This window comes from Taeniopygia guttata, chromosome 1A, assembly GCF_048771995.1.
Source record: "Taeniopygia guttata chromosome 1A, bTaeGut7.mat, whole genome shotgun sequence".
Classification (NCBI taxonomy): domain Eukaryota; kingdom Metazoa; phylum Chordata; class Aves; order Passeriformes; family Estrildidae; genus Taeniopygia; species Taeniopygia guttata.
This window is the reverse complement of record NC_133025.1, coordinates 951,497-964,066: the sequence shown is the minus strand read 5'-3', so window position 1 is coordinate 964,066 and position 12,570 is coordinate 951,497. Positions and strand designations below refer to the sequence as shown.

General features: G+C 56.6%; 1 protein-coding gene across 1 annotated transcript; it reads right to left on the bottom strand.

The window, feature by feature from the left end:
- Positions 1-73: 73 nt before the first annotated feature.
- Positions 74-12,055, bottom strand: ARSA (arylsulfatase A). The gene is made up of 8 exons (XM_032752522.3): positions 11,698-12,055; positions 9,884-10,124; positions 8,204-8,422; positions 6,939-7,108; positions 5,237-5,361; positions 4,303-4,430; positions 2,396-2,498; positions 74-511 (listed from the first exon to the last, which is right to left on the bottom strand). Exons 1-8 carry the CDS (start codon positions 11,955-11,957, stop codon positions 204-206), a joined length of 1,554 nt encoding a protein of 517 aa, XP_032608413.3. The 5' UTR covers positions 11,958-12,055; the 3' UTR covers positions 74-203.
- Positions 12,056-12,570: the final 515 nt, after the last annotated feature.

Below are 12,570 nucleotides of genomic sequence, written 5' to 3'. Positions count from 1 at the left end.
GATCCTGGAACGGGTCAGGATTGTGGAACAGGTAATGAATCCTGGAATGGGTCAGTGATTCTAGAACGGGTCAGGGACCCTGCCCAAGGCTCCCCTGGAATTCCCCACACGTATCACCAGGCCCTGTTTTCCATAATCTCCCCAATCCCACCCCGAGTGCTCCCCGAGCCGAGCCGGGTTTCGGTGCCGGCCCCTTTGTGGGGTCACCGCGGGGAGCAGCGGCAGCAGGACGGTTTTGGGGTGCAGGCAGGGGCGCAGCAGGGCTGCAGCGAGGGGTCCTGGCCCTTGGCCATCTGGCTGTCCCCGAAGCGCAGGCGCTGCTCCAGCAGGACCTTCTCCAGGGCGATGTCCTTGAGCGCCTGCAGCGCCTCGGGGCCCGGCCGGGCCTGCAGCAGGTCGTAGTTCTCGGCGGGATCGGCCTCCAGGTCGAAGAGCAGCGGGGGCAGGTGTGGGGTCAGCGGGGTCAGCCCGTGGCACGCCGGGTCCGGGGTGGTGTCGCTGTGGAAGGAACCTGAGCCCCAGCACGGAGATGAGCGTGCAGTGTGCTCACGGAGATCCGCCCAGCCCCGAAAAGCCCCCCGAAAAACCCCTAATCCCTCCCCAAAAAAACTTCAAAACACCTCCAAAAAACCCCAAATCTCCCCCCAAAAAAACCTGCCAAAAAACCCCCAAATCCCTCCCCCAAAAAAACCCGCCAAAAAAACCCTGAGAAAACCCCAAATCCCTCCCCAAAAAAACTTCAAAACACCCCCCCAAAAAACCCCAAATGCCTCCAAAATAACCCCCCAAACACCCCCTAAAAACCCCCAAATCCTACCCCAGAAAAAAACCCAAAATCCCCCCCCCAAAAACCCCCAACCCCCCCAAAAAAAACTCCAAATCCCCTCCCAAAAAACCCCAAATCCCTCCCAAAATAACCCCCCCAAAAAACCCCAAATCCCCCCCCCAAAAAAACCCAACTCCCCAAAAAAAAACCCCAAATCCCTCCCCAAAAAACCCAAATCCCCCCCCAAAAAAACCCGCCAAATCCCTCCCCAAAAATCCCCCAAATCCACCCCCAAAAAACACGCCAAAAAAACCCCAAATCCCTCCCCAAACCCCCCCCCAAAAAGCCCCAAATCCCCCCCAAAAAAACTTCAAAACACCCCCCAAAAAAACCCAAATTCCCCCCCAAAAAAAACCCCCCAAAAAAACCCAAATCCCCCCCAAAAAAACCCAAACCCCCCCCAAAAAACCCCCAAATCCTCCCCAAAAAAACCTCCAAAAAATCCCCAATTCCCTTCCCAAAATAACCCTTCGAAAAAAACCCCAAATCCCCCCCAAAAAATACCCCAAATCCCTCCCCAAAAAAAACCCAAAACCACCTAAAAAACCCCAAATCCCCCCTCAGAAAAACTCCAAATCCCCCTCAAAAAAAACCCCCAAATCCCTCCCCTAAAAAAACCCCAAATCCACCCCGAAAAGACCCACCAAAAAACCCCCAAATCCATCCCCAAAATAACCCTCCGAAAAAAATCCGCCAAAAAATCCCCAAATCCCTCCCCAAAATAACCCCCCTAAAAAACCCCAAATCCCCCCAAAAAAACCCGCCAAAAAAACCCCAAATCCCTCCCCAAAATAACCCCCCCAAAAAACCCCAAATGCTCCACAAAAAAACCCAACCCCCCCCAAAAAAAAACCAACCCCCCCCAAAAACCCGCAAATCCCCCCCAAAAAAACCCCAAATCCCCCCTCAAAAAAAAAACCCAAATCCCCCCCCAAAAAAACCCCAAAACCCCCCAAAAAAACACCCCCAAATCCTCCCCAAAAAACCCACTAAAAAATCCACAAATCCATCTCCAAAATAACCCTCCGAAAAAAAACCCCCAAATCCCTCCCCAAAAATCCCCACCAAAAACCCCCAAATCCCTCCCCCAAAACCCCCAAATCGCCCCCCAAAAAACCCCAAATCCCCCCTCCAAAAAACCCCCAAATCCTTCCTCAAAAAAAACCCCAAATCCCTCCCAAAAAGCCCCAAATCCCTCCCTAGAAAATCCCCAAATCCCCCCCCCAAAAAACTTCAAAACACCCCCCCAAAAAAAAACCCAAATCCCCCCCCAAAAAACCCAAATCCCCCCCAATAAAATACCCCAAATCCCCCCCAAAAAACCCAAAACCCCCCCAAAAAAACCCCCAAAAAACCCAAATGCCCCCCCAAAAACCCCCAAAATCCCCCCCCCCAAAAACCCCAATCCCCCCAAAAAAACCCCAAAAAACCCCAAATCCCCACCAAAAAACCCCAAATCCCTCCCAAGAAAACCCGCCAAAAAAACCCCAAATGCCCCCCCAAAAAACCCCAAATCCCCCCCAAAAAAACCCCAAACCCCAAACCCCAAACCCCCTGCGCAGCGCCCACCTTGTGTGTAGTAGTGCGCCTTGTACCTGCCCAGGCGGATGGCGAACGGGCCGCGCACCGGGTCGGGGGCCGGAGGGAAGAAGAACACGGAGCGGCGGCGGCTCTGCGGGCACCGGGACAGCGCCGGTGGCACCGGGAGCTCCGGGAGCACCGGGAACACCGGGACAGTGCCGGTGGCACCGGTGGCACCGGGAGCACCGGGAGTACCGGGAGAACCGGGAGCGCCGGGAGCTCCGGGAGAACCGGGAGCGCCGGGAGCACCGGGACAGCGCCGGTGGCACCGGGAGCACCGGGAGCACCGGGAGCTCCGGGAGAACCGGGAGCGCCGGGAGTACCGGGACAGCGCCGGTGGCACCGGGAGCACCGGGAGCACCGGGAGCTCCGGGAGAACCGGGAGCGCCGGGAGTACCGGGAGCACCGGGAGCACCGGGAGCTCCGGGAGTACCGGGAGCGCCGGGAGTACCGGGAGCACCGGGAGCTCCGGGAGAACCGGGAGCACCGGGACAGTGCCGGTGGCACCGGGACCACCGGGAGTACCGGGAGCACCGGGAGCGCCGGGAGCGCCGGGAGCGCCGGGAGCACCGGGAGCACCGGGAGCACCGGGAGTACCGGGACAGCGCCGGTGGCACCGGGAGCACCGGGAGCACCGGGAGAACCGGGAGAACCGGGAGCACCGGGAGCACCGGGAGTACCGGGACAGCGCCGGTGGCACCGGGAGCACCGGGAGCACCGGGAGCACCGGGAGCACCGGGAGCACCGGGAGCTCCGGGAGAACCGGGACAGCGCCGGTGGCACCGGGAGCTCCGGGAGCACCGGGAGAACCGGGAGCTCCGGTAGACCCGGTAGACCCGTACGATATCCTACTATATTATATTATATATATAATAATATAATATAATATAATATAATATAATATAATATAATATAATATAATATAATATAATATAATATAATATAATATAATATAATATAATATAATATAATATAATATAATATAATATAATATAATATAATATAATATAATATAATATAATATAATATAATATAATATAATATAATATAATATAATACGTACATATATATTACATTATATAACATACTATATTATTATATTGTATTACATTATAATATTATTTCAATTAGCATTTATAATTGATTTAAAATAAACTAATAAAAATCTGGTTTTCTTCATGAAAAATCTGGGTTAGTATTATAATAACAAATTATTAAATTACAATATAATACAATATATAATATAATATAACATAATATAATGTAATGCAATATAATATAATATATTATGCTATATATATCTATATATAATGTTGTATTATATAATACATAATATATATTCTATAATTACATAATATATTATATATATTATATTATATACGTATTATATTGTGATATATATTGTTATGTGTTATATAATGTTATATATATGTATATATATGTATGTTATATTATATTATAAATTCAAATATCATTTACAATTGATCTTAAATAAACCAATAAAAATCATCTTTCTGCATGAGAAAATCCAAGTTGTGATTATTATTACTACTATTATTATTATTCTTCCTGTTATTATTATTATTGTTGTTGTTATTGTTATTATTATTATTATTATTATTATTATTATTATTATTACCATTATTATTATCATCATTACCATTACCCAGCTATTCCAACTGACCATTCCCAATGTAAATAAATGAATATAAACAATTCCAAAGCCGGTGGCACTCACGGGGCCGGTGCCCAGCAGCAGCGCGCTCAGGTCGAAGCCACATTATTAATATTATTATCATTATTATTATCATTATTACCATTACCCAGCTATTCCAATTGACCATTCCCAATGTAAATAAATGAATATAAACAATTCCAAAGCCGGTGGCACTCACGGGGCCGGTGCCCAGCAGCAGCGCGCTCAGGTCGAAGCCGTCCAGGGCCACCTCGGGCAGGGTGGCACCGGCCAGGGCCGCCAGCGTGGGCAGCACGTCCAGCGTGGTGGCCAGCTCGTGGGTCACCCCTGCGGATAGGCACCGCTGGCACGGCTCCGGCACGGGTCTGGCACGGGTCTGGCCTGGGTTTGGCCTGGGATTGGCCTGGGATTGTTTTGGGTCTGGCCTGGGATTGTTCTGGGATTGTTTTGGGTTTGGCCTGGGTTTGTTCTGGGTTTATTCTGGGTTTGTCCTGGGTCTGGCCTGGGTTTGTTCTGGGATTGTTCTGGGTCTGGCCTGGGTTTGTTCTGGGTTTGGCCTGGGTGTGTTCTGGGTTTGTCCTGGGTTTGGCCTGGGTTTGTTCTGGGATTGTTCTGGGATTGTTCTGGGTTTGGGCCTGGGTTTGTCCTGGGTCTGGACTGGGTTTGTTTTGGGTTTGTTCTGGGTTTGACCTGGGATTGTTTTGGGTTTGTCCCAGGTCTGGCCTGGGTTTGTTCTGGGTTTGTTTTGGGTTTGTCCCAGGTTTGTCCCCATTTGTCCCATGTTTGTCTCCAGTTTGTCCCAGTCTGACCCCAGTTTGTCCCCATTTGTCCCGGTCTGTCTCAGGTCTGTCCCAGCTCTGTCCCCAGTTTGTCCCGGGTCTGTCCCAGCTCTGTCCCGGGTCTGTCCCCAGTTTATCCCGGGTCTGTCCCCAGTTTGTCCCGGCTCTGTCCCCAGTTTGTCCCGGCTCTGTCCCCAGTTTATCCCAGGTCTTTCCCAGGTCTGTCCCTGTTCTGTCCCCAGTTTATCCCAGGTCTGTCCCGGCTCTGTCCCCAGTTTATCCCGGCTCTGTCCCCAGTTTGTCCCGCTCTGTCCCCACTTTGTCCCGGGTCTGGCCCGGCCCGGCCCGGCTCACCTGGCGCGATCCGGCCGGGCCAGTACGCCAGGGCGGGTTCCCTCATGCCGCCCTCGTAGGTGGTGCCTTTGCCACAGCGGAGGTGACCCGAACTGCCACCGCGGGACCTGCGCAGCGTGGAGGGGCTGGGACAGGGACAGGGACATGGGACAGGGACAGGGACAGGGACAGGGACACAGGGACAGGGACATGGGGACATGGGGACAGGGACAGGGACAGGGACAGGGACAGGGACAGGGACAGGGACACAGGGACAGGGACAGGGACAGGGACAGGGACATGGGGACAGGGACAGGGACAGGGACAGGGACAGGGGGACATGGGGACAGGGACAGGGACAGGGACAGGGGGACAGGGACACAGGGACGGGGACACGGGGACAGGGACAGGGACAGAGACAGGGACACGGGGACACGGGGACAGGGACAGGGACACAGGGACAGGGGGACACGGGGACAGGGACAGGGACAGGGACATGGGGACATGGGGACAGGGACAGGGACAGGGACATGGGACAGGGGGACAGGGACACAGGGACAGGGACATGGGGACAGGGACAGGGGGACACAGGGACAGGGACGGGGACAGGGACAGGGACATGGGGACATGGGGACAGGGACAGGGGGACAGGGACAGGGACATGGGGACAGGGACATGGGGACATGGGGGGACACAGGGACAGGGACAGGGACATGGGGACATGGGGGGACACAGGGACAGGGACAGGGACATGGGGACATGGGGACAGGGACACAGGGACAGGGACAGGGACAGGGACAGGGACAGGGACACGGGGACAGGGACAGGGACACGGGGACAGGGACAGGGACAGGGACAGGGGACAGGGACAGGGACATGGGGACAGGGACAGGGACACAGGGACAGGGACAGGGACAGGGACAGGGACACAGGGACACAGGGACACAGGGACACACTGTCACCTCCTGCCCCACAGGGACAAGGACACGCTGTCACCCACGGGCCCCACAGGGACGAGGGTGACCCGTGCCAGGGGGACTCTGCCACCCCCGGGGACAGCCGAGGGCTGGGACACACCCGAGAGGGGCACCCATGGTGGGGCCACCACTCAGGGGGACACGGGGACATTTGGGGATGTCACACGCCTGGCACAAACATTTGGGGACATTTGTAGTGTCACACTGTTGTCCCTAACCCTGAGGAACATCTGGGGGTGTCACACACCCGGCACAACCCCTGGGGGACATTTGGGGGTGACCCAAACCCCTGGGAACATTTAGGGGGTGTCACACGCCTGGCACAAATATTTTGGGACATTTGTGGTGTCACATTGTTGTCCCTAACCCTGGGGGACATTTTGGGGGCGTCACACACCCGACCCAACCCCTGGGGGACATTTGGGGGCGACTCAAACCTCTGGGGACATTTAGGGGGTGTCACACACCCGGCACAAACCTTTAGGGGACATTTGGGGGTGTCACACTGGTGGCACAAAGCCTGGGTGACAATCTGGGGGTGACCCAAACCTCTGGGGACATTTAGGGGGTGTCACACACCTGGCACAAACCTTTAGGTGACATTTGGGGGCTGTCACACACCTGACCCAACCCCGGGGGTGTTTCTGTCACAGAACACGGAGCTCACACCCCATGTCCCCTCCAGAGCAGAGGCCGGGGGTGACACTGGCAGTGCCACCCGGTGCCACCCGGTGCCAGCGCCTCACCCATTGTCAGAGGTGACAAACACCAGCGTGGAGTTCTCCAGGCCGTTGTCCTGCAGGGCCTGCAGCAGCTGTCCCACCGTGCCATCGAACTCGGCCAGCGCGTCCCCGAAGGGTCCCCGGCGCGTGGTGCCCGCGAACTCCCGGCTGGCAAACTGCGGGTAGTGCGTGTGCTGCCGGAGGGACGGGCACGCTGTCAGCCCCGGGCAGAGCCCACGGGAGTGTCCCTTGTCCCCTTTCCCCGGGGATGGCACAGGGGACAGCTGCAGGGAGCAGCAGCCCCAAGGCACCGTCCCAGTAGGGTCGGCTCTGGATGGGAAGGGCAAGGCCGGGGCAGCCAGGAGGAGATTTTGGGGTGCAGAGGGGAGAGGCTTCGCTGTTCTCCCTGTGGGACTCGGGATCCTTTCCTTTTTCCCTTCCCTTTTCCCTTCCCCCTTTTCCCTCCCCTTCCCTTTTCCCCTTTTCCCTTTTCCCCTTCCCTTTTTCCCTTCTCTTTTGACTTCCCCATCCCCATTCCCCATTCCCATCCCATCCCATCCCATCCCATCCCATCCCATCCCATCCCATCCCATCCCATCCCATCCCATCCCATCCCATCCCATTGATCCCATCCCATTGATCCCATCCCATCCCATTGATCCCATCCCATGGATCCCATCCCATCCCATTGATCCCATCCCATGGATCCCATCCCATGGATCCCATCCCATCCCATTGATCCCATCCCATGGATCCCATCCCATGGATCCCATCCCACCCAATGGATCCCACCCAAGGATCCCATCCCATGGATCCCATCCCACCCCATGGATCCCACCCCATGGATCCCATGGGTCCCATCCCATGGATCCCACCCCACGGATCCCATCCCATCCCATGGATCCCATCCCATCCCATGGGTCCCACCCCATGGATCCACCCCACGGATCCCATCCCATCCCATGGATCCCATCCCATCCCATGATCCCATCCCATTGATCCCATCCGATGGATCCCATCCCATGGATCCCATTCCATGGATCCCATCCCATCCCATTGATCCCATCCCATTGATCCCATCCCATGGATCCCATCCCATCGCATCCCATCCCATGGATCCTGGCCCATCTCATCCCATGGATCCCATCCCATGGATCCCACCCCATGGATCCCATCCCATCCCATTGATCCCACCCCATTCCATTGCATTGATCCCATCCCATCCCATTGATCCCACCCCATGGATCCCACCCCACGGACCCCACCCCACAGATCCCACCCCTCCCCACATGTGAGGCGTAGTAGAGCAGGAAGGGCTGGCGGCGCTGGGCGCAGCGGGCGATGAAGTCGCGGCAGAAGCGGCCGTAGAGCGGGGCCAGCCCCGGCAGGAACGCCGGCTGCTGCACGATGTCGCGGCCCCGCAGCAGCGGCACCGGCACCGCGTCCCGGTCACACGGCCCGAAGCACGCGGTGTCCGGCGGGAAGCACGTCAGGTTCTGGCACGGGCCCTGCCGGGACACCGGATTCGCTTCAGGGTTCCACTCGGGAGGTGAGTTGGGTTGGAAAATGGTTGGGTTGGGTTGGGTTGGGTTGGGTTGGGTTGGGTTGGGTAATGGTTGGGTTGGGTTGGGTTGGGGTGGGTTGGGTTGGGTTGGGTTGGGTTGGGTTGGGTTGGGTTGGGGTGGGTTGGGGTGGGTTGGGTTGGGTTGGGTTGGGTTGGGGTGGGTTGGGTTGGGTTGGGTTGGGTTGGGTTGGGTTGGAAAATGGTTGGGTTGGGTTAGGTTGGGTTGGGTTGGGGAGCGTGGTGGGTTTTGGCGTGTTAATCATTTGGGGGTTTCATTTGTGTGGTGAATTAAATGATTTATGTGGTATTAGATAATAATATAATATAATATAATATAATATAATATAATATAATATAATATAATATAATATAATATAATATAATATAATATAATATAATATAATATAATATAATATAATATAATATAATATAATATAATATAATATAATATAATATAATATAATATAATATAATATAATATAATATAATATAATATAATATAATATAATATAATATAATAAAATATAATATAATATATTCTGTATATTGTATATTATAAAACCCATATAATATATAGTATATATTATTATATATACTATATATACATACTCTATATATAGTGTACATATATACTATATGTAGTCTATATAATACATAGAATATATTATATATTATACATTTTTAAATATTAATTAGAGCTTATATTGAAATATATTAATATATTAAAAATTAATATAAAATATATGAAAGATATAAAATCTTTTTTAAAATAAAATATAATAGTATTATATATATAAAATATATATATAATATAGGTTCTATAATAGATATCATATATTATATAATATTTTTACATATTATATATAATTATCATATATAATATTTATATATTATATACTATATATTATATATTATATATATATAATATATTATATATTATATATTATATATTATATATTATATAATTTCCACATTTTAATAATATTTATAATATTTTATTCACATATACTTCACCTCTAGCATTTTATTCATTTACTTAAATATTAGATATACCTATCCATGTCTAAAATGTCGAAATTTATCCATATTAACCACTAAAAATCCATTAACTGAGTATCCAAATGCCCAGCCCGTGCTGTGTCCCGTCCTTCCACAGGGGCGCCCCTCACCCCGGGGCTGTGCCCGCACCCCAGGGCTGTCCCCCCTCACCCCGGGGCTGTCCCCCCTCACCCCGGGGCTGTGCCCTCACCCCGGGGCTGTCCCCCCTCACCCCGGGGCTGTGTCCCCTCACCCCTGGGCTGTGTCCCCTCACCCCGGGGCTGTGTCCCCTCACCCCGGGGCTGCGTCCCCTCACCCCGGGGCTGTGTCCCCGCACCCCGGGGCTGTCCCCTCACCCCACGCTCACCTGGTCGTGGGAGTAGGGGATGCCCAGGAACTGATCGAAGCCCTGCTGCAGGGGCAGGAAGGAGCCGTTCCTGCCGTAGCCCAGGTGCCACTTGCCCACCATGGCCGTGGCGTAGCCCCGGGCCTTCAGCAGCTCGGCCACTGTCACCTCGGCCAGCGGCAGTCCCCCCCGGGAGCCCGGCTCGAACACCCCCGGGTAGATCCCGGAGCGCACCGGCAGCCGCCCGGTCAGCAGCGCGGCCCTGCGGGGACAGCGGGACGCGGGTGACATCGGGGGGATGGCACGGACACGGCGGGGACAGCGGGACACGGGTGACATCGGGGGGATGGCACGGACATTGTGGGGACAGCCCGGACACTGAGGGGACAGCGGGACACGGTGACATCGGGGGGATGGCACGGACATCGTGGGGACAGCGGGACACGGGTGACAGCGGGGGGATGGCACGGACACAGCGGGGACAGCGGGACACGGGTGACATCGGGGGGATGGCACGGACACCGTGGGGACAGCGGGACACGGGTGACAGCGGGGGGATGGCACGGACACAGCGGGGACAGCGGGACACGGGTGACATCGGGGGGATGGCACGGACACCGTGGGGACAGCCCGGACATCGTGGGGACAGCCCGGACATCGCGGGGACAGCACCGCCCGTTTATCCCGGGACACCACGGGGACAGCACCCCCTCGTCTGTCCCGAGACACCGAGGGGACATCCCGGGACACCGCGGGGACAGCAACCTCCGGCTATCCCGGGACACGGCGGGGACAGCCCGGACACCGCGGGGACAGCACTGCCCATCTGTCCCGGGACACCGCGGGGACAGTCCGGACACCGTGGGGATACGGGCACGATCGGCGGGACAGCCCGGACACCGCGGGGACAGCACCCCCTCGTCTGTCCCGGGACACCGCGGGGACAGCCCGGACACGGCGGGGATAGCCCGGACATCGTGGGGACAGCACCGCCCGTCTGTCCCGGGACACCGTGGGGACATCCCGGGACACCGCGGGGACAGCCCCGCCCGTTTATCCCGGGACACCGCGGGGACAGCACCGCCCGTTTATCCCGGGACACCGCGGGAGAGCACCGCCCGTCTGTCCCGGGACACCGCATGGACAGCCCGGACACCGCGGGGACACGGGCACGATCGGGGGGACAGCCCGGACACGGGGGGGACAGCACCGCCCGTCTGTCCCGGGACACCGCGGGGACAGCCCGGGACACCGCCCGTCTATCCCGGGACACCGCGGGGACAGCACCGCCCGTCTGTCCCGGGACACCGTGGGGACAGCCCGGACACGGCGGGGATAGCCGGGACATCGTGGGGACAGCATCCCCTCGTCTGTCCCGGGACACCGTGGGGACAGCCCGGACACCGCGGGGACAGCACCGCCCGTCTGTACCGGGACACCGCGGGGACAGCACCGCCCGTTTATCCCGGGACACCGTGGGGACAGCACTGCCCGTCTGTCCCGGGACACCACGGGACATCCCGGGACACCGCGGGGACAGCACCCCCTCTTTTATCCCGGGACACCGCGGGGACAGCACTGCCCGTCTGTCCCGGGACACCGCGGGGACAGCACCCCCCGTTTATCCCGGGACACCGCGCATCCATTACTGCCCGTCTATCCCGGGACACCGCGGGGACAGCCCCGCCCGTTTATCCCGGGACACCACGCATCCATTACTGCCCGTTTATCCCGGGACACCACGCGTCCATCAGTGCCCGTTTCTCCCTGCTCTCCCGGTCCATCCCTCCCGGTTCCCCCCACTCCATCCCGCCCGTGCCCGGTTCCCGCCGTACCGGGACGGGCTGCACACGGCGGCGCTGCTGTAGAAGTCGGTGAAGCGCAGCCCGCGGGCCGCCAGCCGGTCCAGGTGCGGTGTGGCGGACGAAGGGTGCCCGTAGCTGCCCAGATCCCCGAAGCCGAGATCGTCCGCCAGCACCAGCACGAAGTTGGGCCGGTCGGCGGCGGCGGCGGCGGCGCTCCCGGGAGGCACCGGCGGCAGCAGCGGCAGCAGCAGGAGCAGCAGGCAGGGACGGTACCGGCGCTGCGGCCTCATGGCACTGCTTAGCGGTGTCCCCCCGTGTCCCTGTGCTGTCCCCCCGTGTCCCGGTGCTGTCCCCCCGTGTCCCGGTGCTGTCCCGGTGCCGTCCCGGGCGGTACCGGCAGTGCCCCAGCCAATCACGTGACAAAGATGGCGGCCGGGCGGCCGCGGGGCATGCTGGGAGTTGTAGTCCCGAGCGGCCGTGCCAGGCACGGGATGGCGCAGCCGGGAATGGGCGTGCCAGGGAGGGACATGGCACGGCACAGCCCGGAATGGCCTGCGGGCAGCTCGGGAATGTCGCCAGGGAGGAGACTCCACCCTGCTCCGGTCTCCGGTCAGGGCTGGGCACTGCCCGGGGTGGCGCTGCCTGTTGGGTTCTGTCCCTGCCCGTCCCTCTGATGCCACCGCCGGGACCCCCGGAGCAGAGCCTGGACATGGGGGGACAGCACCGGGACAGAGGGAGAAACTTCTCCAGCCCTGGGTGGCAGCAGCAGCTCAGGGTGGCACCTCCAGCTGTGCCCGCTCCTGTCCCTCTCCGGGGCTTTTCCCAGCCCTGGCACAGCTGAGGCTCTGGGCTGGAGAAGTTTCTCCCTCTGTCACCTCCAGACCCATCCTCCCCTTCCCTGGC

Bases quoted from the DNA above. Each gene is read 5' to 3' on its own strand.
- ARSA (XM_032752522.3), bottom strand. From the start codon at position 11,957: ATGAGGCCGCAGCGCCGGTACCGTCCCTGCCTGCTGCTCCTGCTGCTG. The intron at 10,125-11,697 runs GTACGGCGGGAA...CTGTCCCCGCAG, and splicing joins GCCGTGTGCAGCCCGTCCCG to GGCCGCGCTGCTGACCGGGC. The intron at 4,431-5,236 runs GTGAGCCGGGCC...GCCTATCCGCAG, and splicing joins GCCCGGCCGGATCGCGCCAG to GGGTGACCCACGAGCTGGCC.